Here is a 23,038-nt window from a genome sequence, read left to right as displayed (position 1 = left end):
ACACGGTCCTATTTTGCAAATTTTTTGAGAATGCAAAATGCATAAATAGGGTTGTAGTGGAAATCAGCCCTTAAAGTGGGACTAAACTCAGAACTTCCTCACTGCTCTAAAAGATAAGCTACAGCATGATAATGTTTAGGGGGGAAAATATTAATTATTTATGGAAATCCTACAAAAATCCTTAAGTTTTAACTTCCTTCACATTCCTGGGAGCACAGAAAGGGTTAAGCCTCAATGTTTACTTATAAGGAGAGAACTGCAGCACACAGCTCTAATAAGAGCTAACTAGACAGGCTAATCTGCTGGAACACACACAGGGCAGATAGTATTGAATTTCTGAATAAAGACTTTTCACTGTGTGTTGTGCAAGAGAGCTTGGTCTTTATTATGCTGGGAATACATGGTTCGTTTCTGCCGTGCGTTTCACCTCTTGATTGTTTTTGCCGCTTGATTCTGCAGTTGATTCTCTTATCTTTCGCTCGTTTTCTTATCTTTTTCCATACACTTCTATCAGAAATCGACCAGCGAAAGAATCGAGAGGGGGAAGAGCCATGCCAGAAATTATCTATTGAACCATCTAATCACCTAAAAAATGAACTGTGTATTCCCAGCATTAGATTTCAATCACTCTTGCTACGTGGTTTGCTCTCTCATCGCTCGCACCACCGTCTCATCTCTGCAGCCTAATCGCACTGCTGTCACACTGACAGCTGAGTCTTGTGCTCGGATCGGGAGCAGATTTAACTGGCTCCTGAGCCTGTGATCACTGTACGCCGATCACATTGATCCCATCTCAGCTTTTTTTTGGGGAGGGGGGGGGGGGGTAGTCTCTGGTCATTAAGGGGCCAAAGACACTCAGTACAAAAGTGGTTAATAACCTTTTATTTTTAATTTATTTTTGTCACCACGATACATGCAAATCCATCACTAAAGCGACGTGCAGAAGGCAGCAGTTTGAGGTTTGAGATCCTGGCAGCATAGTAAGCTGTACTGCTCTACCAACTCCTGCCCTGCCTCCCTTTGCTACCTGAGATCATTTTGGTTGATGATTCAGTGTATACGTATACAGGATCTTCTAAAAAAAAAAAAATAGCATATTGTGATAAAGTTAATTATTTTCTGTAATGTACTGATAAACATTAGACTTTCATATATTTTGGATTCATTACACACAACTGAAGTAGTTCAAGCCTTTTATTGTTTTAATATTGATGATTTTGGCATACAGCTCATGAAAACCCAAATTTCCTATCTCAAAAAATTAGCATATTTCATCCGACCAATAAAAGAAAAGTGTTTTTAAAACAAAAAAAAGTCAACCTTCAAATAATTATGTTCAGTTATGCACTCAACACTTGGTCGGGAATCCTTTTGCAGAAATGACTGCTTCAATGCGGCGTGGCATGGGGGCAATCAGCCTGTGGCACTGCTCAGGTGTTATGGAGGCCCAGGATGCTTCGATAGCAGCCTTAAGCTCATCCAGAGTGTTGGGTTTTGCATCTCACAACTTTCTCTTCACAATATCCCACAGATTCTCTATGGGAAAATATAAGGGAAGACGCCAAGAGCCCAGTATAGTGTAGTATGTACTGTAAATTTGGTATGGAAGGTAAGTATAGGTAGGTTATACTCACAAACAAGGGTTACCGTCCAGGTAACCACTATGAAGGCAGGTGAGGAGATTAGACCTGTCCCCACTCAGGGTTAAGAAGTCGCTCTCTGTAGATCGGGAAAAAAGAAGAATTCCCCTCCACCAGGGGTGGAAACAACTGCAAAAGTAGTACAGAGGCGCCAACAGGGTAAAAACAATATTTCTTTAAAATAGTTAAAATGAAGTAGGTAGCGGTGGACTTACCCCTCCAAAACAGACACAAAAATTGCTGTTTTAAGCAAAAATCAGTTTATTTACATACTCCGAATAAGGTGCAACGCGTTTCGCGGGTATATCCCACTTCCTCAGGCAATAAATAGGAGCATATCACCAATGTGGTCCGGTACATAGCCTGGCGCCTCTATGGGGTTCAGGTCAGGAGAGTTGGCAGGCCAATTGAGCACAGTAATACTATGGTCAGTAAACCATTTACCAGTGGTTTTGGCACTGTGAGCAGGTGCCAGGTCGTGCTGAAAAATGAAATCTTCATCTCCATAAAGCTTTTCAGCAGATGGAAGCATGAAGTGCGCCAAAATCTCCTGATAGCTAGCTGCATTGACCCTGCCCTTGATAAAACACAGTGGACCAACACCAGCAGCTGACATGGCACGCCAGACCATCACTGACTGTGGATACTTGGCACTGGACTTCAGGCATTTTGGCATTTCCCTCTCCCCAGTCTTCCTCCAGACTCTGGCACCTTGATTTCCGAATGACATGTAAAAGTTGCTTTCATCCGAAAAAAGTACTTTGGACCACTGAGCAACAGTCCAGTGCTGCTTCTCTGTAGCCCAGGTCAGGCGCTTCTGCCGCTGTTTCTGGTTTAAAAGTGGGTTCATGCTTCCATCTGCTGAAAAGCTTTATGGAGATGAAGATTTCATTTTTCAGCACAACCTGGCACCTGCTCACAGTGCCAAAACCACTAGTACAGGGTTTACTGACCATGGTATTACTGTGCTCAATTGGCCTGCCAACTCTCCTGACCTGAACCCCATAGAGAATCTGTGGGATATTGTGAAAAGAAGGTTGAGAGACGCAAGACCCAACACTCTGGATGAGCTTAAGGCCGCTATCGAAGCATCCTGGGCCTCCATAACACTTGAGCAGTGCCACAGGCTGATTGCCCCCATGTCACGCCGCATTGAAGCAGTCATTTCTGCAAAAGGATTCCCGACCAAGTATTGAGTGCATAACTGAACATAATTATTTGAAGGTTGACTTTTTTTTGTTTTAAAAACACTTTTCTTTTATTGGTCGGATGAAATATGCTAATTTTTTGAGATAGGAAATTTGGGTTTTCATGAGCTGTATGCCAAAATCATCAATATTAAAACAATAAAAGGCTTGAACTACTTCAGTTGTGTGTATTTGAATCTAAAATATATGAAAGTCTAATGTTTATCAGTGCATTACAGAAAATAATGAACTTTATCACAATATGCTAATTTTTTGAGAAGATCCTGTAGGTGTTTCCCCTGATGCTGGCAGGTTCTTCATCTTCATTTATTTATTTATTGTATTTATAAAGTGCCAACATATTACGCAGCGCATTCCACAAAGATGGAAAATGTTTGGATAGCCCATATTGTAGCTTTTACTTTAGCTTGCAGCGAGACGAATCCTGCTAGCCTTTCCACTGGAGATGGGATATGACTTGTCCAAAAATAATCCTTCATGATCACTTCAGGTGACAGTTTCTCAAGGATCATCATTTATAGCTATGAGCAGCATAGTTTCGGTTACTGAGCTTCTGATGGAACAGAACGCCATATGTGTCATTATGGCATTGGTCTTCTACTAATGAGCTTCTGGCAGCATAGGAAGCAGTATAGGCTCTAGCCTGGTACACAAATCCAATTTTGATTGGCCAATTTTACCACCTCCACATAGTATAAGGCGAATATGAAATAAAGGTGCCAGGAAATTGGGGTGGCGGGATATAGCCAATAGTAGAACATCGGTAACATTTACACTGTTCTACTATTTTACAGTACATATTTTATAGTAAAATATTGGTATATGTTACAGCTAAGCCCAGCCCTACTCTCACATGGAACCCTCCCCCCTGATGCCAAACCCTAACCACACCCCCCCATGCTGATGCCCAACCTTACACCAACCCCCCACACCTAACTAACAATAATATAGGAAATCATGGCGGAGCCCACACTTCCTTGGCACCATCAGCGCTCCATTTCTTCTCTTCCTAGCATACGGGCCAACAGATTTTGAAAAGGATGAACAGATTGTGTAGGTAATGCTCTCATACAAGAAGTGGTAAATTGTTTAAATCACTTCCCAATCAAAATATGACTGGAACATTTGACCACTTCCATTTAGAGCCTTAACTACAAAATCTGTCCATGGTATTCATCATCTATTGGCACTCATACTACATGGTGGTGATGGAATTGTTTAAAGCGGTATTTTCACCATAAAAATCTAATTTCAACAGCAACTGATCTGAGTGTATTAAGTGATAAAGATGCTAATCCTGCATTCAAAACTTGCAAAACTTTTTCTGCTGTTATGATTTAGAGTTATTATATACTTAAAGGGAACCTTAACTGGCGGGGGAAAATAAATTCACTTACCTGGGGGCTTTCCCAAGCCTCCTGCAGCCGTCCTGTGCCCGCGCCGGTCCTTCGGTGCCCTCCGGTCTCCCTCCGCCGCTAAGTTTCGTTTTCGGACTGCCAGTCGTCCTCGGGCAAAGCGTCCTCTACTTCCGCATTCCTCGTCGTAAAGAGCCGTAAAGCGCGTCCGCATGACGCGTTTGGCGTCATGCGGACGCGCTTTACGGCTCTTTATGACGGGGAATGCGGGAGAAGAGGACGCTTTGCCCGAAAACGACTGGCAGTCGTTCGAAAACGAAACTTAGCGGCGGAGGGAGACCGGAGGGCACCGAAGGACCGGCGCGGGCACAGGACGGCTGCAGGAGGCTTGGGAAAGCCCCCAGGTAAGTGAATTTATTTTTCCCCGCCAGTTAAGGTTCCCTTTAAGGAGCACTGGCCCTTTAGTAGTCAGTGCCAAACAGTTGAATGATGGGGGTTATTTTTATCTATAATATATTTCTCCTCTTCCATTTATTTCCCTGCCTTGCTTCTTATCTGAAATACCTCTGATCACGTGTGTTTACAAGCAAGGCTGAGGGTGACTCAGTGATTGGAGGAGAAAAGAGAAAAAAAGAGGAAAAAAAAGAAAAGACAGTGCAGTTCCTAGTATACACCTCAGTGGGAGTGTCTGAAGACTCTGGGAGGAGGGCAGCTAATGAATACACAATGAGCAAGAGAAGGGAGGGGTGAAAACAAGTGTCAGGGAGGATATGATGTCAGCATTAGCGTGGCAAAATGGCCACTGCATAGAATAGGATTTTCTGCTTTTCCTTTATAAAATTCACAGGAATCATTACGTGGATAGCACAATACATCTGTTATGCAAGTAGGAGTAGTATTTATCTACTTATATATGTGTTTTTTATTTGTAGGTTAGCATGGGTGTCTCTTGTTCTTTAATCATTAGTCAATCAAAATTGGATGTGTGTACCAGGCCTGCAGAGATCTGTGAAATAAACTGTGTTTACATAGGGGCTTTAGTCTCTCCTTCCTGTTCCCAGCTTTATTCCTCTTTCCACTCCTATACGGCTGTGCTCACATTTATTGAGCTTCTGTAAACTGCAGTCATTTACCCATAGAAGTGCAGTCTATGTACAGTACATACATCGTAATGTGCAGAGTAAGCATCCACACCTCTTCATAGCTTGTGTAAGAATCTTCATAGCCAACATAAATGAGAGCGCTTTGTGTAATGTATACAGAACACTGCAGATGTGTGACTTCTTGGCAAGGAAACAAAGCGGATTCATAATTATATTTTAGAGGAAGAGCCTGTGTTAGTTCTAGCTTGAGGGCCAATGACCTGCATTATCAGTGTGACCCAACTTTCACCAAAAGGCACTTAAGGTGAGTGAGCATTTGCCTCTATATCCTATTTCAATATTATGTAATGACAGGAGGGGGTTAATATTTAAAACGAATAGATAAAAAAATTAAAATGTAAAAAGAATAAAAGACTTACCTAAAAGGCTTCACTTTGGCTTCAGTGGCAGCTATCTGCTCCTGGCTACAGTAAAAGGCCCAATTACAGCTGAAATACGCTATTATTATCAGTGGTCCAGCAAATATGGACTGGAGTTTTTATATAGTGCGTGCTACTATGAGGCTAATGCTTGCCTCTATCACTTAAAGGGAACTTTAAGCGAGAAGTAGAGGCTGCCATATGTCTTTCCTTTTAAACAATACCAGTTGCCTGGCAGCCCTCCTGATCTATTTGGCGGCAGTAGTGGCTGAATCCCATCAGAAACCAGAATTCAGCCCCTAGAAGCCTATGTGTCCCTCGCTGCAGGTACACTTTCAACCAGTCTCCTTCGATCTCCTCCAAAGCAGCCCCTGACTCGATCAGGTCGGCACTTTCTGTGCATGCGCTAGTCCAATCTGTGTGCATGCGTCAAGTCTGGGTCTTCTGCACATACGCGGGAGGTCCATGCATGCGCAGAAGACCCAGACTGGACGTGACTGAGCCAGTTCCCAGGGCTGATTGCGTCTAATCGGCAGATCATGGGGGTGGGGGCAAGGGACTCGCACGTGCTTACGAGGCTGGAGGAAGCGCTAGGTAAGTATCAATTCTTCCAATTATGCTAGCTGTGGTTTACTTTAAGTTTTCCTTTTTTTTTTAATAGTACTTCCTGGCTAAGTAGGATCTCAAAGACATCTGCCAGCCGACCTTCTTGCTAGCACGCTATTCTAGCAGTTGGCCTGAACAAGGATTTGAAAATAAAGAAAACCCTGAGAATCCCCAATAAGGAGATCGGCTAGTCCAAAACCTGTTGGTGAGAGGTTAGAAACGTCAGATTAAGGGAAAAAATGGGACCCCCCAACAAATCTTTGATTGCCCCCTCGCCCCCCATGTTCACTCCCCTTTACTCGCCTCCCCTTGGTGACCTTCATGGTCTTTGGGCCCATCTTACAATGTTCATAAAACAGGTGTGGCCATCATGATCTTCACACCTATAGCATGTGTAGCCACAAAGACACCTGATCTGAAGTATAGTCCCCTGTTTAGGAGGGAGGGAAGGTTAGTAGTTTGGGCCCCCCTGCAATCGTAGGGGATGCTCCCTGCTTGTTACACCCATGAAGTGAGAGCTACCGAGAATAAAGTACATTGAACTCTGAAACGAATGTACATTTTAGATGTATAGTGCCCTTTAAAAAGAACCTGAAGTGAGAGGAATAAGGAGGCTGCCATCTTCATTCTCTAATAAACAATGCCTGACTTCTGAGCTGGTGCTCTGCCTCCAATACTTTAAGCTACTGGCCGATAATTAGCATGCAGATCACATGCTTTCATTCTGGTCTGACTGCACTGGCTGCATGCTTGTTGCAGGTGTTGTATGAAAATGTATGAAGCTTGAAAATGGCCCAAATCCTGGGAAGGTGCAATTCTATTGGTCCATCTTCAAGCTGCATAAATTTGCATAATCCTTTGTCAGCTCGGAATTCTTTACATCTCATTAAAAATTCCTACTCAAAAACCACTAAAGCCAAAAAGCTCAGCATTAATAGCTTACAAGGGAATGAAGATGGCAGCCTTCATATTCCTTTTACATCAGATTCCCTTTAGAGCAGTAGGATCAGCCATACTATGCCAGGGGAAAAAAAACATATATAAGTAGATAAATACTTGATCTACTTACATAACACATGTATTATACTGTCCACGTTTTGATTTCAGTGAATGTTATATAGTAAATTACGAGAATTCTGTTCCTGGTGTGGGCCATGTCTTTTGCCCACAGTTAAGGCTAACTCGTGATGTCATTTCTGCCCTTTACTTTTTTTCTTGTCTCCTCCAATCGCTGAGTCACCTCAGCCTTGCTTGTAAACACAAGTGAGTAGGGGATTAGGTTTCAGATAAGAAGCTGGCAGGGTAATAAAGGGAAGAGGAGGAACAGATTATAGATAAAAAGAACCCCCAGCATGCAATTCTTTGGCACGACTACTAAAGATCCAGTGTTCTTTAAGTATGTGATAACTCCGAATCATAACAGCAGAACAAGTTTTTAAAGTTTTGAATGCAGGATTAGCATCTGTATCACTTATTACACTCAGACCAGTTGCTGTTGAAATTTGATTTTTATGGTGACGATACCGCTTTAACCTTGGTAGAGCAACCCCACTGCCTCCAGATAAAAGTAACTGCATCATGTGAATGAGAGAACCAAACCTACCACACTGGTCTATGACTTCAGACCAAAAGTCTTGTTACCTCATTCAACTGCAGTGAGCTCCACCCAAATGCATATATGAACTGAGGTGTAAATACACCTGCCAATATGTGTATATGCATGTATATAATAGCGATAACGCATAACATTTTGCCTTGGAAATAAAAGACACAGCATGTTCCTTGTTGAACTTACCTTTTTGTTATTTTCTTTAATATCTTGAGGATTCAGGGACTTGTAGTCACTGAAGGAGAAAATGGCAAAGTGGGTAAAAACTAAATTTGATGTAAAACTATACATTTATTTCTTTTAACAGGTTCAATCTAAAAAATAATGAAACGTAATACAATCAAATTGTATGGCAACAAGTAACTATTCAGCAATTCAATCAACAAAACTAATAGCGTGGAAAATTAAAGAAGGCAAAATGTTATTAATAAATACTAAGGCTGTGACTGGTTTCAGTGCCTACAGGTTTTTTGCAAAGTTTTTTTTTATTATTATTTTAGTGTAAAATGGGAAACAAGGACCAGGGACGCGCTTTGACAGCCAAATTTGCCATGTGGTAATCCCTTGTCGTCAGCGTTCAAAGACCTACAGGCTGATTTCTCTCATCTCATTTCAACATGGACAAAATTTTTAATAGCATCTTGAGGTCAGTAGTTTCTATAGGATTAAGGCAGAGCAAAATTATAAAGGAGATGGGAGCCTAAATGAATGGGGGACATTGATAGTCAAAATGTAGGTTGTTAACACTTTCAGAACCAGCATTCCACATTCCCAGCTATAATCGGATTTAGCGCTGACCTGAACCTTTCTGACAGATCTGAGGCTATGAGGGAGGCCAGCATAAGAATGGGTTTGAAGACGGTACATATTACTTTCTTGCTCCAGCAAACAAACAGGTTCATGCAGTACACACTATGCCAAAATAATATTTTCTTATACTGCTCATTGCCAGAAGGAACAGGTGCGAGGAAAGGATAAATTTATACTGAAATTCACAACCAGGGTGTTGATTCTACAGGCCAGAAAAATCTGTCAAAGGACAACTGAAGTGAGAAGAATATGGAGGATGCCACAGTTATTTATTTTTAAGTAATACCAGTTGCCTGGCAGCCCTGCTGATCTATTTGGCTGAAGTAGTGTCTGAATCACACCGGAAACAAGGCTGCATCTAATCTTGTCAGATCTGACAATAATGTCAGAAACATCTGATCTGCTGCATGCTTGTTCAGGGTTTATGGCTAAAAGTATTAGAGGTAGAGGATCAGCAGGACTGCCAGGCAACCGGTATTGTTTAAAAGTAAATAAATAGGGCAGCCTCCTGCTTCAGATGTTGAAAAGGAAACCACCAAAGTAATGGATCACCTGTGTACATAGGGCAAAACTAAACAAAAGGGCTGACTGAACCTCCCCCTTTTACTCTTGTGTATAACCACTGGATTTAAAGGGAAGGTTCAGGGAGGTCCTCCGGGCTGTACTGCGCAGGCGCAGTAGTTCTGCGTCTGCGCAGTACAGCCCCGGAGGACGTCCGACGACGTCAGCGCGCCCGCGTGGGACGCAGAAGTGCCGGGCCTTGGAGCGCAGAAGAGCCCGACCTGGCAGCCGGCCTGGCCAGGTCGGGTCGGGTCGGCCACCGGAGACCACCGGGAGCCTGCGGAGCGGTGGCTAGGGCACCTCCTGCCTGCCACGGGCTAGAGGAAGCCCCAGGTAAGTGGAAATTGATTTTATTTTTTCAATACCCTCCCTGAACCTTCCCTTTAAAGGATAACTGAAGGTATATGGAGACTGCCATATTTACAGTATTTCCTTTTAAGCGATACGAGTTGCCTGGCTACCTGCGGATCTATTTGACTGCAGCAGTGTCTAAACCACCTTTGATTATCACTAATTTTTGCCATCTTTGCACATCTTCTGGTGATTACATAGATATGATCCAGTATTTGTTCTAGGTTTGTTCAGGATTGGTTGAGAGCAGTCACATGACCTGTCTCTGAGGGTGTACATAATCCCTTCTGTCTCCTTTCACATGTTGTCCATTTGTACACAACCCTGGGGGAAGGGGGGGATAAAAATACCATTGGTCCAGACATGGTGGCATTTTCTGTGCGCAGCACCTGTTGCTGGAAGCATCCTGGGCATGCGTTGTTCTGCTTCCAAACTGCGTATGCCCAGGATGCTCTCGGCAATGGCTGCAGTGCACAGCCATGTGAGAGCACACAGAGTTGACTGCACATGCTCCGGCTTGTCCCAGTCTCAGCTACGAATGGCGGCAAGACAGAGGGGAGTCTGGACACAAACAGAAGCCTGGTTGTGTCTGAAAAGCTCATTGACCATCTAGTTAAGTATATCTTAACTATAACTTTTTTTCCCTCTCAGGTACACTTTAAAGTGGGAATATACTCCAAGAACTACAATTTCTGCAACTATAGTTACATAAAAAAAAAAGTATCCACTGTGTATAAATAAATAAAAAAAAAAAAAAGAAGAAGAAAGAAAAGAAATTCATTGAAGAGAGCAGTAGCTTGTTTAAATGTAATAATTGTCGGCGAGAATCTATCTGTGCCTGTGTCTTTATTCTGCCAACCTCCTTTTCTGCTGAAGTGACTCAGCTGTTGTCAGGGTGATGTGTTTATTCAGCAGAGGGATGGGGCAAAGTAAAAACACAGGCAGAGAGTTTCAGCCAGCAATGATTACATTTGACTATGACCAGAGATAAGCAAGCTTGAGAATGCTTTCAAATGTTCTTGTATGTAACTAAGAGTAGTTACTGAAATGACCAACTTTTGAATCTTGGTTGGATCCAGAACCTAACCAGTAAGGAGACCTTGGGAAAGACTACCAAATGTTTACCAGGGTGGCTTAGTGGGTGTGCCCTATGATGGCTGTAGCTCTCTTTAGCTACCCAAGCACTTTGGGAGAAATAAAGCTATACAAATGTTAGCATCATCTACACAAAGATTTTATTGGATTGTTTACTTACATCAAGTCTGGTCTAAAGTAGTTTAATATTGCACAAAACGCCAAGCCGTTCCTCCAGGAGGTGGTGAAATTGGTGATTTTGACGCCTCGGTAAGATTTGGTCACCTCTTTGCACCATGCGAGCAGTGACTGGCTGGCATTGGGTTGCCTCCCCAGAATTGGACTTGGTAAAGGACTTGGCTGTGATGTAAAAATAAATAAATAAATAAAAATAAGCTTTAACAAACTTTTAAAATTGATATTCAAAAAACACACAACGGAAGCCTATGAGAAAAAAAACTTGTGAGGCATAAAATGTCATTTGAAGCAGACAATATACAGTATATACACACACATTTGAAATTGTGACATGCAGTATGTCACCCAAGTACTTGTAGCAATCTGCAAACTGCGGTACAATGAGGAGCACTATAGATGAGTGGCAGAATTTGCAGGCAAGGTGGAAAGGTTGACGGGAAAGGTAGAATGGTGGACTTTTGTCTTTAATTACGAATTCCACTGCTCATCTCTGCAGAGCATTGCACAGAGTTCACTTACCTGCAAAAAGACAATGCACAACTCTTGCAAACTACACAAGCAAGCATGATGGATTATTTTCTACGCCCGACTGACATGTATTCAAGTAAATATCCTATCCATATTCTGTTAAACCAGTTTTACTTTGAATTCCAGATATCCCTGATTAACGCAACAGCAGTACCATGTAAAAATAATTTGTATGATTTGTATGTGTAGTACAGCTACAAAATAAAACATTAGGAGCAGAGACATAAGTCTAATATTGTTTTCAGTACAGGAAGAGTTAAGAAACTCCGGTTTTCTACACAAAAGAGCCATTGAGCTCCACGACTTTCAAAGTCGCAGAGAGCTCTGTCTTCTGAAGCTCGTTATCTCAACTGTCAGTCACTGTTTTTTTTTTTTCTCTGCAGAGGACAGGTCAATAGTTCACTAGCCTGCTCTGTAAAATCATTTACAATGCTGAGTAGTGTGTAAACCGCAAATATTAGAGAATGATGCAATGTTATAAAAAAAACACTAAAAATAAAAATGAGAATATTTTCTTTGCTACTAATGTTCTAGTAATTATGCTTACTACACAACCAATTATATAATTTTTTTTTCTCGCTTCAGTGACACTAACGCCGCAAAAACGCCAGTGTGAACCAGCCCTTAAAGAGTCGGTCCCTCATGCAAATACAGTACATACTAATCTATGAAAACAAGATGCTTTGAGATGTATGGTAGTGTTTACAAAAAGGCAGTGAGGAACATATAGGCTTGTTTTACTATGGAAAGGACGATGCGGGGTCCACCTCTACTTTTAATCTTTCCATGTCAGTAAGAGCTGTTCTATCATCTCCTGTGAAAGTTGACCTTCAGGCTTCAGCCCACCCCTCATGCATATACATACGCACTTGAACTTGAAGCAGAACATTTCACTTTACTTATATATAAGAACGTGATGCTATGAGATGATGTATGGCAGTTTTTACAAAGCGGTGAGGAACATACAGGCTTATTTTACTATGGAGAAGACTGTGCGGTCTCCACCTCTAGTTGTAATCTTTTGATGTCAGTAGAGCTGTCAGTCTGCAGACACACACAGGAGGCTGCATGCAGTCTTAGCCTTTGGCGTGCTTCTTCTGATGGATCCTGCCATGTACGGCAGCTCTAGACTTCTGTCTGGACGAAAATGGTGCCGAGAAAAACAGCTTGATTGTAATTTAGACACTTCAGGCACTATACAGAGTGAAACACACCCTTCCCGAAATGAAGTCATGTAAAATTATCTTCTCAGTTACAATGGGGAAAAAATGACAGTCGAAAAATAAAAGAGCTCCTTCAACATTTTGCTGTCTCTTTGATGACAATGCTGAAAGTGCAGATGACACTTCACAAATGGCGTCTTGATGTTTACAGATGTGTTATTCCTGACAACGTTACTGCACGGGGGTTTAACCTCCTGTTGCCTGAGGAAAGTTTGGCCGTATCTCTGGTTTCAGATGAAACTGAAGACACAAGTAGTACAGATGCAAAGCAATTTTGATTGTCCCAATTCAGATATGAAAGCCGTGAGCTAGGAATTCAAAAGCCAAACAAGGCCATTTTTGAGTATGTGTCGTTACTACATTTAAAGAGACTCCGTAACAAAAATTGCATCCTGTTTTTTATCATCCTACAAGTTCCAAACGCTATTCTAATGTGTTCTGGCTTACTGCAGCACTTTCTGCTATCACAGTCTCTGTAATAAATCAATGTATCTTTCCCCTGTCAGACTTGTCAGCCTGTGTCTGGAAGGCTGCCAAGTTCTTCAGTGTTGTGGTTCTGCTATGCACTCCCCCCTCAGGGAGGAAAGAAACACACAAATGATCTCTTGAGATTCAAAAGGAAGGCTGTATACAGCCTGCTTGTGTATGGATGTATTTTCTATGTGTGGACATACTGTACATCAACCTACTTCCTGTTTTGGTGGCCATTTTGTTTGTTTATAAACAAACTTTTTAAAGCTGTTTTTAACCACTTTTAATGCGGCGGGGAGCGGCGAAATTGTGACAGAGGGGAATAGCAGATGTCCCCTAACGCACTGGTATGTTTACTTTTGTGCGATTTTAACAATACAGATTCTCTTTAATAGGACTTAAAGTGTCCCAGAGACTACATAATAGAAAGAATCGATACTTACCCTGGGCTTCCTCCAGCCCCATAAGCACGTCTGAGTCCCTCGCCGTCCTCCTGTGGTCTGCCGTTCAGCCGTAATCAGCCCCAGTAACTGCGCAGACCTTCAATGTATGTGCAGAAGACCCCGACTCATGCGACTGAACCAGTTACCGAGGCTGATTGCAGCTGAATGGCAGCCCTCTGGAGGACGGCGAGGGGCTCAGATCATGGGGCTGGAGGAAGCCCCGGGTAAGTATCAATTCTTTGTATTACGTGGTCTCATATTTATTTAAAAGCATGTTTTGCAATTATAACAGGAACTTTAAATAGTAACTGTAGTGAAATAAAATCATGATTAAAATTGCTTAGTTTTTATATTCATTTTATAAATGATTTAATCAGTGTTTGCCCACTGTAAAATATTTCCTCTGCCTGTTTTACATTCTGCAATTTTCACAGATGGCAACACCTTTAGTCCTGTCTGGTGCATCTTTGCAGAATGTTTGTTTACTGAGCATTCTGAAGCCAGTACAAATATATCTGGTCCTCCATAATGCTATGGGAGGAGAATTACGCACAGAAATAAAGCCCAGGCTAAGCATCACTGTGAGGATGGGGTTAGATACAAATATACAGCAATCTCTACATATAAACCAAGAAAATTCATGTAAAAGTGGGTATCCTGAATACATTTACTGCATTCTACTACATGTCACCATCATGCCTCTTTAAAGCGATCCTGTAGAGGATTCTGTGGCAGTTACCCTCTCAGCCTTATCCTGCACATAGGATTTTCCAGCGAACAGGAAAGATAGCCTAGTTAGTACTAGCCATATGAGGGCATCATGTGCAGTGTTAACTATACACATATCGCTCTCCACACATCTGTACGATGCCTTGGAGGGGGAATAGTAATTCAAGCTGCCAGGCAAATTTGCTACATCAGGGTGAGATGTTTTTGGCTTCACCCTGCGCCCAAATTTCCGCCTTTTTTACATTTCTGTTCTCTACTTCAGAACACACAACAAACAAGCATTATGCAGTGATTCTCCTTGCCAGCAGTAAAGATGTCGGCATCTTTGATAAATTGAAGAAAGTAATCAGGGTGAGGAAAGCCATTGCAATGCACAAACACTGACCAAACACTTTATAAATAAATATTGTACAAAATAAGCACTTTTATTAAGTTATATTCAGTAAAGTCCCTCGTTAGCTGCACTGTGTGTTAACCTGCCATGCGCGAGATATAGATGCTCCTATTTAGTTGCATTACAGGGCAACTGGAAGGTGCTTATTCTTATCGGCTTAACAGCGCACTACACTTGCCGCATTGCCTTCCATATGAAAGAGCCCTAAATATGACTTAACCACTTCCCCTTCCCCGGGACAAGTAACTACATCCCTGCAAAATGGCATAACTGTTTGCAGGGGCACAGCTACCATTTCCCTCCCCACTGCAAGTCACCGCTCGCCCCCGCGCTCATTACCACCGCCGATCGTTAGCCGCTAGATCAACGAATGAGAACACAGTTCCCATTCATTGATTTAAGTCCCCGTGTGAATGACCGCAGCCGTCTATGAGACGGCGCCGCCATTCCCAAAGTCCGTCCACGCAGAGCTTTCTGTTTGCATAGTAATATTACACATAATAAGATACCTCTGAGGACACCTTGTGGCCAAATAGTACATCTGCATTTTTTTTCAATAAAGTACCTATTTTTACCTTATTTTTTCTTTTTAAATTAACCCCTGATCTCCCAACACTCCCCGAAAGTTAGAAGTTTTTTCTTTTTGTTTTGTTTTTTAGCAAAAATAAAAAAAACAAAAACCATAAATAGTTACCTTTGGGCCTGAACTTTTTTAATATGTATGTCAAGAGGGTATATTACTATTACTTTAAAATTGTAAAAGTATGGTACCAATATTTCATTTGGGAATAAAGGTGCATTTTTTTCAGTTTTGCGTCCATCCCTGATTACAAGCCCATAATTTATAAACGTTGCAATAACCAGGACAAATGGGCAAATAAAATGTGCAGGTTTTAATTACGGTAGCATGTATTTTAAAAGTATAATGGGCGAAAACTGAGAAAATGATTTTTTTTCCATTTTTTTAAAAATACTTTAAGAATAAAATAATTCTTAACAAAAAGTACCCCCTAAAGAAAGCCTAATTGGTGGCAAAAAATTGATATAAATTGTTTTGTTGTGATAAGTAGTAATAAAGTTATAGGCGAATGAATGGGAGGAGCGCTGACAGGTGAAACTTGTTCTGTTTTTTTAAGGGGAAAAACCCTTTGAGTTGAAGTGGTTAAAATGTGATTTGTTTATGGAAATCTGTTTACTTTTATAAAGTAAACAAATACAACTATGAACAGTCCTTAAAAGAAAAGGTGAAAACCTAAATCTATCTATACTTACCTGGGGCTTCTTCCAGTCCCTAGTGGTCACTCTGTCCCTCGCTGCAGCTCCGGTCCTTCCCAGTGTCCCGCTGTCCGCATGTAAGCGTAGACCATAGCTGCGCAGAGGGACCCAAATGACTTTAGGGGCTGGAAGAAGCCCTAGGTAAACAAAGGTTAAAGTTTTCACCCCGGGAGTCCATTAAAGGACCTCTGTTGCAAAAAATCTTAAAATTTAAAATAAATGTTAACGTACACAAATAAGAAGTACGTTTCTTCCAGAGAAAAATGAGCCATAAATTACTTTTCTCCTATGTTGCTGTCACTTACAGTAAGTAGTAGAAATCGGACATTCTCCATTTCACGTTATTTCATCTATGTCTTATGTATGTCATTGTTAAACAAACAAATTCAATAAATTCTTGCAACAGCTAGAGATAGCCAATGAGATGCAAATCATTGCCTGTTCCATTTTATACATTTGCATTAACTTAGCATCAACTTGTAATTATTTGCATTTCATTGACCATCCCTACAGTCCAATTATGGAATTGGACCAACCACTTATTCGCCAACTTTACAAGCCTATTGACCTTAGCCAATACTACATAATCCACATACCAATTTACTGCATTTTTGTTATCCTTCCACTATAGGTTAATGATTCTAATATGTTGCCCCACCCAAATATGTAGATTTGGATCATTACATATATGGTATACACCAGGGCTGCCCAATAGGTCGATCGCGATCTACCGGTAGATCGCGACCGCCTTCTTGGTAGATCGCGGCCTCTCGGCCGCGTCTCGTAAAAGTTTGTTGCGGCCAGCAGCTCATCGTGTTTAGCTGCTGGCCAATAGGGATGCAGGCGAGGCCGCTACGTCATGGCTGGGGGCGGCGACGGGCAGCCAGCAACGTGCGTGCTTGTAACGTGCCCGGCGCCGCCCCCAGCCATGACGTAGCGGCCGAGCCGCCTCTCTCTTCACCGCCGCTTCTCTCCTGCATCCCATTGACCTGCTAGAGTCTCTCCTCGCCGCCTCTTCTCCTCTGCCTGCCTGCTAACCTACGCTGCAGGTAAATACCCCTGGAGGGTCCATATACCTGGCTAACCTACACTGGGGGCCCATATACCTTGCTAACCTACACTGGGGGCCCATATACCTGGCTAACCTACACTGGGGGCCCATATACCTGGCTAACCTACACTGAGGGCCCATATACCTGGCTAACCTACACTGAGGGCCCATATACCTGGCTAACTACACTGAGGGCCCATATACCTGGCTAACTACACTGAGAGTCCATATACCTGGCTAACTACACTGAGGCCCCATATACCTGGCTAACCTACACTGGGGGCCCATATACCTGGCTAACTACACTGAGAGTCCATATACCTGGCTAACTACACTGAGGCCCCATATACCTGGCTAACCTACACTGGGGGCCCATATACCTGGCTAACTACACTGAGAGTCCATATACCTGGCTAACCTACACTGAGGGCCCATATACCTGGCTAACCTACACTGAGGGCCCATATACCTGGCTAACCTACACTGAGGGCCCATATACCTGGCTAACCTACACTGAGGGCCCATATACCTGGCTAACCTACACTGAGGGCCCATATACCTGGCTAACCTACACTGAGGGCCCATATACCTGGCTAACTACACTGAGAGTCCATATACCTGGCTAACTACACTGAGGCCCCATATACCTGGCTAACCTACACTGAGGGCCCATATACCTGGCTAACTACATTGAGAGTCCATATACCTGGCTAACTACACTGAGGCCCCATATACCTGGCTAACCTACACTGAGGGCCCATATACCTGGCTAACTACACTGAGAGTCCATATACCTGGCTAACTACACTAAGGCCCCATATACCTGGCTAACCTACACTGGGGGCCCATATACCTGGCTAACCTAAACTGAGGGACCATATACCTGGCTAACTACACTGAGGGCCCATATACCTGGCTAACTACACTGAGGGCCCATATACCTGGCTAACTACAATGAGGGCCCATATACCTGGCTAACCTACACTGAGGCCCCATATACCTGGCTAACCTACACTGGGGGCCCATATACCTGGCTAACCTACACTGAGGGCCCATATACCTGGCTAACCTACACTGAGGGCCCATATACCTGGCTAACCTACACTGAGGGCCCATATACCTGGCTAACTACACTGAGGGCCCATATACCTAGCTAATCTACACTAAGGGCCCATATACCTGGCTAACCTATACTGAGGCCACGTAACCTATGCTGCAGGCACATATACCTGGCTAACCTACGCGCGGGGGTCCTGGCCGCGGCAAATTTTAAAGTAGCTCGTGAGCCGAAAAAGTGTGGGCACCCCTGGTATACACAATAACAACTTGCTATTTGTTTAAGTGGGTTATAGTTCTCTAGTTCTAAGCAATTTAGGCAGAAATACAGAAAATTGTACATTTTCACAAACTTAAAGGGAATCTGAAGTGAGAGCTATATGGAAGCTGCCATATGTTTTTTAAGCAATATCCGTTACCTGGTAGCCCTGCTAATTTTCTGCCTGCAATACTTTTAGCCATTGACCCTGAACAAGCATATGCAAATCATTTGTTTCTGTGACACGATTAGCTGCATGCTTGTTTCAGGTGTGTGATTCAGACACTACTGCAGGCAAGAAGACAAGCAGGATTGCCAGGCAACTGGTATTGTTTAAAAGGAAACTATGGCAGACTTCATATTCCTCTCACTTCGTGTTCCCTTTAAAAACAGTGCTGTATTATTGCACTGGCCTGGATAGCGTACTGGTTAAGGGCTCTGCCTCTGACACAGGAGGCCAGGATTGAAAAACTCAGCTCTTCCTGTTTAGTAAGCCAGCAACTATTCAGTAAGGAGACCTTGGGCAAAACTTCTAACACTGCTACTGCCTACTGAGCACGCCCTAGTGGCTGCAGCTCTGGCACTTGTCCGCCAGGAGAAAAGCGCATTACAAATGTTCTAGGTCTTCTGTCTTCACTATTAATATTACAGACGAGCTCTCCTGAGAGCATTTGGAAATTTGGCCATGCTACTTGAGACATGGGAGGAATGAATGGAAAAGAGTAATGCACATGTCTTGAATCGACATATGGCACATTACCAGAAGAGGTTTGAAAAACAAGATAGTCATGTATGGTAATGCATGAAACCAACATCATTCCTAACATAAAAGAACATGCTGCCAGCAGCCCCTGTGAAAGCAGCTCTCCACCGAGGATGGGAAGACAAGCAAAGAGGCCTATCAAAGCCTTGGCTGGACGTCGTGCAGGCAGAACACAGGCAGTGCAGGTCTATTCAACCTCTTTGGAAAAGGAGACAAGGAATCAAGGAAAAGGAGACAATTTTTCCTTAAGAAATCATAATTGAAAATCCAACTTCAGGGACAAAATGTTTGCAAGATCAGCATCAGAACACAGCATCACACAGCTTGTTTAAAATGTTAGCTTTGGGTGATAAAGAGGTTGGGGGTTTTTAGTAGCCACGCTACAGCATTAAAACGATCTGATTCACGGAACCGACCACAGCAGATGAACAGCCATGTTGACGGATCTTACGTGGAGTATACGATCTAGGCTGATGTGTTTCAGCACGTCTCTCCTGTTGTGTTCAAAGCAGTGATGTAATGCAGAGTCCCGAGATGCACGATTTTTATGGACACCAAACGCAATGCTATTATGACATGTTCGATGCAACGGACATAACAATGGGTTTGTCCCCTGGATGATAACAGGATATGCACTGCAATCATCCACAGTAGGTATCCAGTATCGTAAAATATTTATAGTGGATGAGCAAATGTGATTTATACTCACAAAGGAGGGTTGCAAGTCTCTGCAACCACCATTTAAGCCTGCAGGAAAATTACCATGCCTGCGCGGTTCTCCAGATCAATACAGGCATCTGGATGGTTGCTCTCCTTGGGATCTTTATAGTTTTTTTGTGTAGAAAGCTGTAAATTGTGGAGGTCTAAACTAATTGGTACTAGGGTGGAGGTGCCAATGTACAATAACCCTAACTAAGGCTATGTATAATAATTACCAAAAGAGTGGAAAGAGAGGTAGTATCTTATCACTCAAGTAGAGTTTACAACAGTTCAACTGGAAAAAGACTTTTATTTAAGCATGGATGTACACTGGGCATGAAAGCTAGCCTATCTAGTTTAAACCTATAGAAGAGATACAGTAACACAAATGTCAAATGTTCAAAAAACTGTTTTGAGCGTGAGTGCCTCTATGATAGAGGTGCTCACAGCTCACGTACATAACAGTGAATCTTAAGGCATACTTTGACCTTTAACTGACCTGAGGAACTGGGCAAGTACCGCAAAACTCGTCTATTTTTGTTGCTTGAATTTTTGAACTGGTGTGAAATTGACTTGACATTTAAGATACTGCCTCTCTTTCTTTTGATAATTTTTTAGAGATAGCCTAAGTTAGGGTTATTGTATACTGGATGCCTCCACCCCAGTACCAATTAATATGAATATTAGACTGTTGTGGGAAAAAGGGAGTGAGGGATAGCAACAGAAATTGGTCAAAGGTTCCAACTCTTTGCTGTTCTATGAACAAATGTTATGTGTGGCTGCTTCTGATCCTCTTGAAGGGATAAAGTGAGAATTTCTGCAGATGGGAATGCAACACAATTAAAAAACAAAACAAAAAACAAGAGGTTCCTTCTGTTCACTTACTACACACAAAAAAAATACTTGTTTCCCCTCTTTATTATTTGCCAACGTCAAATCTCCTTAGAAGCCTCTAGTTCAAAGCACCCTCACCAGACATTTTCATTAACACAGCCAAGGTGGATTGCTAGAAAATGAATTACTACAAACTCCTACATAGGATATTACTCTTTTCCTGCCAGGCATCCCTGCTCTACAATATACACTGCTTGGCTATTGCAGAACTGCGTGTTTATAAAGCAGTTGATACAGAAACATCAGTCTAATGATCAAACTATGATCGGTAAGGATGGTGTGGATTAAGTGTGTGTACGAGGGTGCAAACCGCTACCAAAACAGCTTTGACCAGTCTAGGGCATGGATGTCACAGGACCTCTCAAGGCGTGAGAGGACATTGAAAAACTACATGTCTTTAGATTGTAAGCTTGCAAGGGGAGGGCTCTCTTACCCTTTTGGTTTTGGATTTTGTTACACAATTATTCATATTAATTCTGTCACTGTTATTACGGATTCTGTACTTTGTACCCAAAATAAGACTGGGATGTCAAGAAGTCCAATTTAGGATTAAGACCATAGTACTCATGGTCTTAATCCTAAATTGGACTTAATTGGACTTTGCTTATTTTCACTTTAGGTTTGCTTTAAATTATTGAATCAAATCCAAAAATAATGCAAAATAACTCCATGCAATTCACAAACAATTCTTATTTACCACACTTTTAAGAGCAAGGGCCTTGATGACCCCAAGAATCATTTGGAAAAAAGCAGGATGACACCAATATGTGTCATATTAATGCAAAATGGCTCATCAAAATAATAATTCTCCTGAGTTTTCTCCCAGGAGAGATTTTGACACCTGATTAATAAAATAATTTAATGCCCTTGTCAAGCAAGAAAATACTCAAAATTATATTACCTTTATATCCAAGTTTTAGTCTTTTTGTTTTTTCATTGCTAAATGCTGATAAGTTATTTTTTGGGAGAAAATATACATTTATCTATTTGGAGAAAGCTCGGGAAAAAAAGTTAATGTAATAAGGGCCAATGAGTGATGAGAAAGATCGTTTATTATAAAAAAAAAAATTACACAGCATTAAAGTGGAATATAACCCTGCATTTCAACTTTGCTCTAAAACATTATTTACAGCATATTATATGCAACCAGCATTTTTTTTTTCTTACTAGACCAGCATTGGAAGTGTTACACACAGAGCTTTAAAGTTCCTGGAGAGAACTGCAGACACATCCGAAGCTTAGATAGATACATTTAAGCAAAACAAAATGTAACAAGTGAGGAATGTTACACACTCTCTGGCTGTCCTCCAACTCCTGCAGTCAGAGAGAGTGAGTCACATTCCACAGTTGTTACATTTTGTTTTGCTTAAATGTATCTATCTAAACTTCGGCTACAGGGAGCAGTTCTCTCCAGGAACTTTAAAGCTGTGTGTGTAACCCTTCCAATGCTGGTCTAGTAAAAAAAAAATGCTGGTTGCATATAATATGCTGTAAATAATGTTTTAGAGCAAAGTTGAAATGCAGGGTTATTTTTCGCTTTAAAAAAAATAAAAAATATATCAACCTGCCAACAGAAGTAACTAACAATAGTGTGTAGGAGGCGCCCAATAGGAAAATAATTATAAACCGTTTAAAAGGAGGCAGGTGCTGGCTTACCTTCACAACACATTTTATTGGCGCAGCACAATAGAAAATGCATTTCCTGGTTTACAATCTGCTTTCTCATGTCAATTTATGTGCCACAGCTCCCTGTAAGAAAAGCTATAAGTGCCTCTATGAAAGTATGCAGATCTCTTCTTCTGATCAGTAGTGCCAAAACAAATGTTTGAAATTACGCTGACATTATTTATAAGTACATTTTTGCTGGCATTTTATTATTTAAGAGAACCTCAAGTGAGAGGGCTATGGAGGCTGAAATATTTTAAACAATACTAGTTGCTGATCAGATGCTCTGACTGAAGTCTGACTGGATTAGCTGCATGCTTGTTTTGGGTGTATGATTCAGACAGTACTGAAGTCAGTAAGATCAGTATGCCAAGAAACTGGTATTGTTTAAAAAGAAATAAATATGACAGCCTCCATATCCTGCTCACTTCAGGATCCCTTTAACAATTTGATTTGTGGGTGCAGCCAAAACTTTTATGCCCTGTATAAAAATAGCCCAATTTCCATGCGTTAGAGCCCCAACCTGTAACAAAGCAAAGTGAAGAACAGAGACCAAAGTGGGCGACTAGTATTACCCACAAGTCCAAAATGTAGTTGCACTAGTGACTAGAGCAACCCACCCAAGGTGAGTAACATCCCAGTTCTCACTTTTAC

The 23,038-nt window shown here is 41.9% G+C and overlaps 1 protein-coding gene across 9 annotated transcripts in view; it reads right to left on the bottom strand.

The window, feature by feature from the left end:
* Positions 1–23,038, bottom strand: part of EHBP1 (EH domain binding protein 1) — a 558,994-nt gene that overhangs the window by 271,758 nt on the left and 264,198 nt on the right. For all 9 annotated transcript variants that reach the window (XM_068232339.1, XM_068232340.1, XM_068232344.1 and 6 more), the window contains 2 exons: positions 10,918–11,096; positions 8,127–8,175 (listed from right to left, as the gene is read on the bottom strand). In XM_068232339.1, coding sequence (XP_068088440.1) covers positions 8,127–8,175; positions 10,918–11,096 — 228 coding nt within the window. The remainder of the gene's footprint in view (positions 1–8,126; positions 8,176–10,917; positions 11,097–23,038) is intronic.

This window comes from Hyperolius riggenbachi, chromosome 4 (genome assembly GCF_040937935.1).
Source record: "Hyperolius riggenbachi isolate aHypRig1 chromosome 4, aHypRig1.pri, whole genome shotgun sequence".
Lineage (NCBI taxonomy): Eukaryota > Metazoa > Chordata > Amphibia > Anura > Hyperoliidae > Hyperolius > Hyperolius riggenbachi.
Note: the sequence above shows the minus strand (reverse complement) of the source record. Positions and strands in the feature narration are given on the sequence as shown.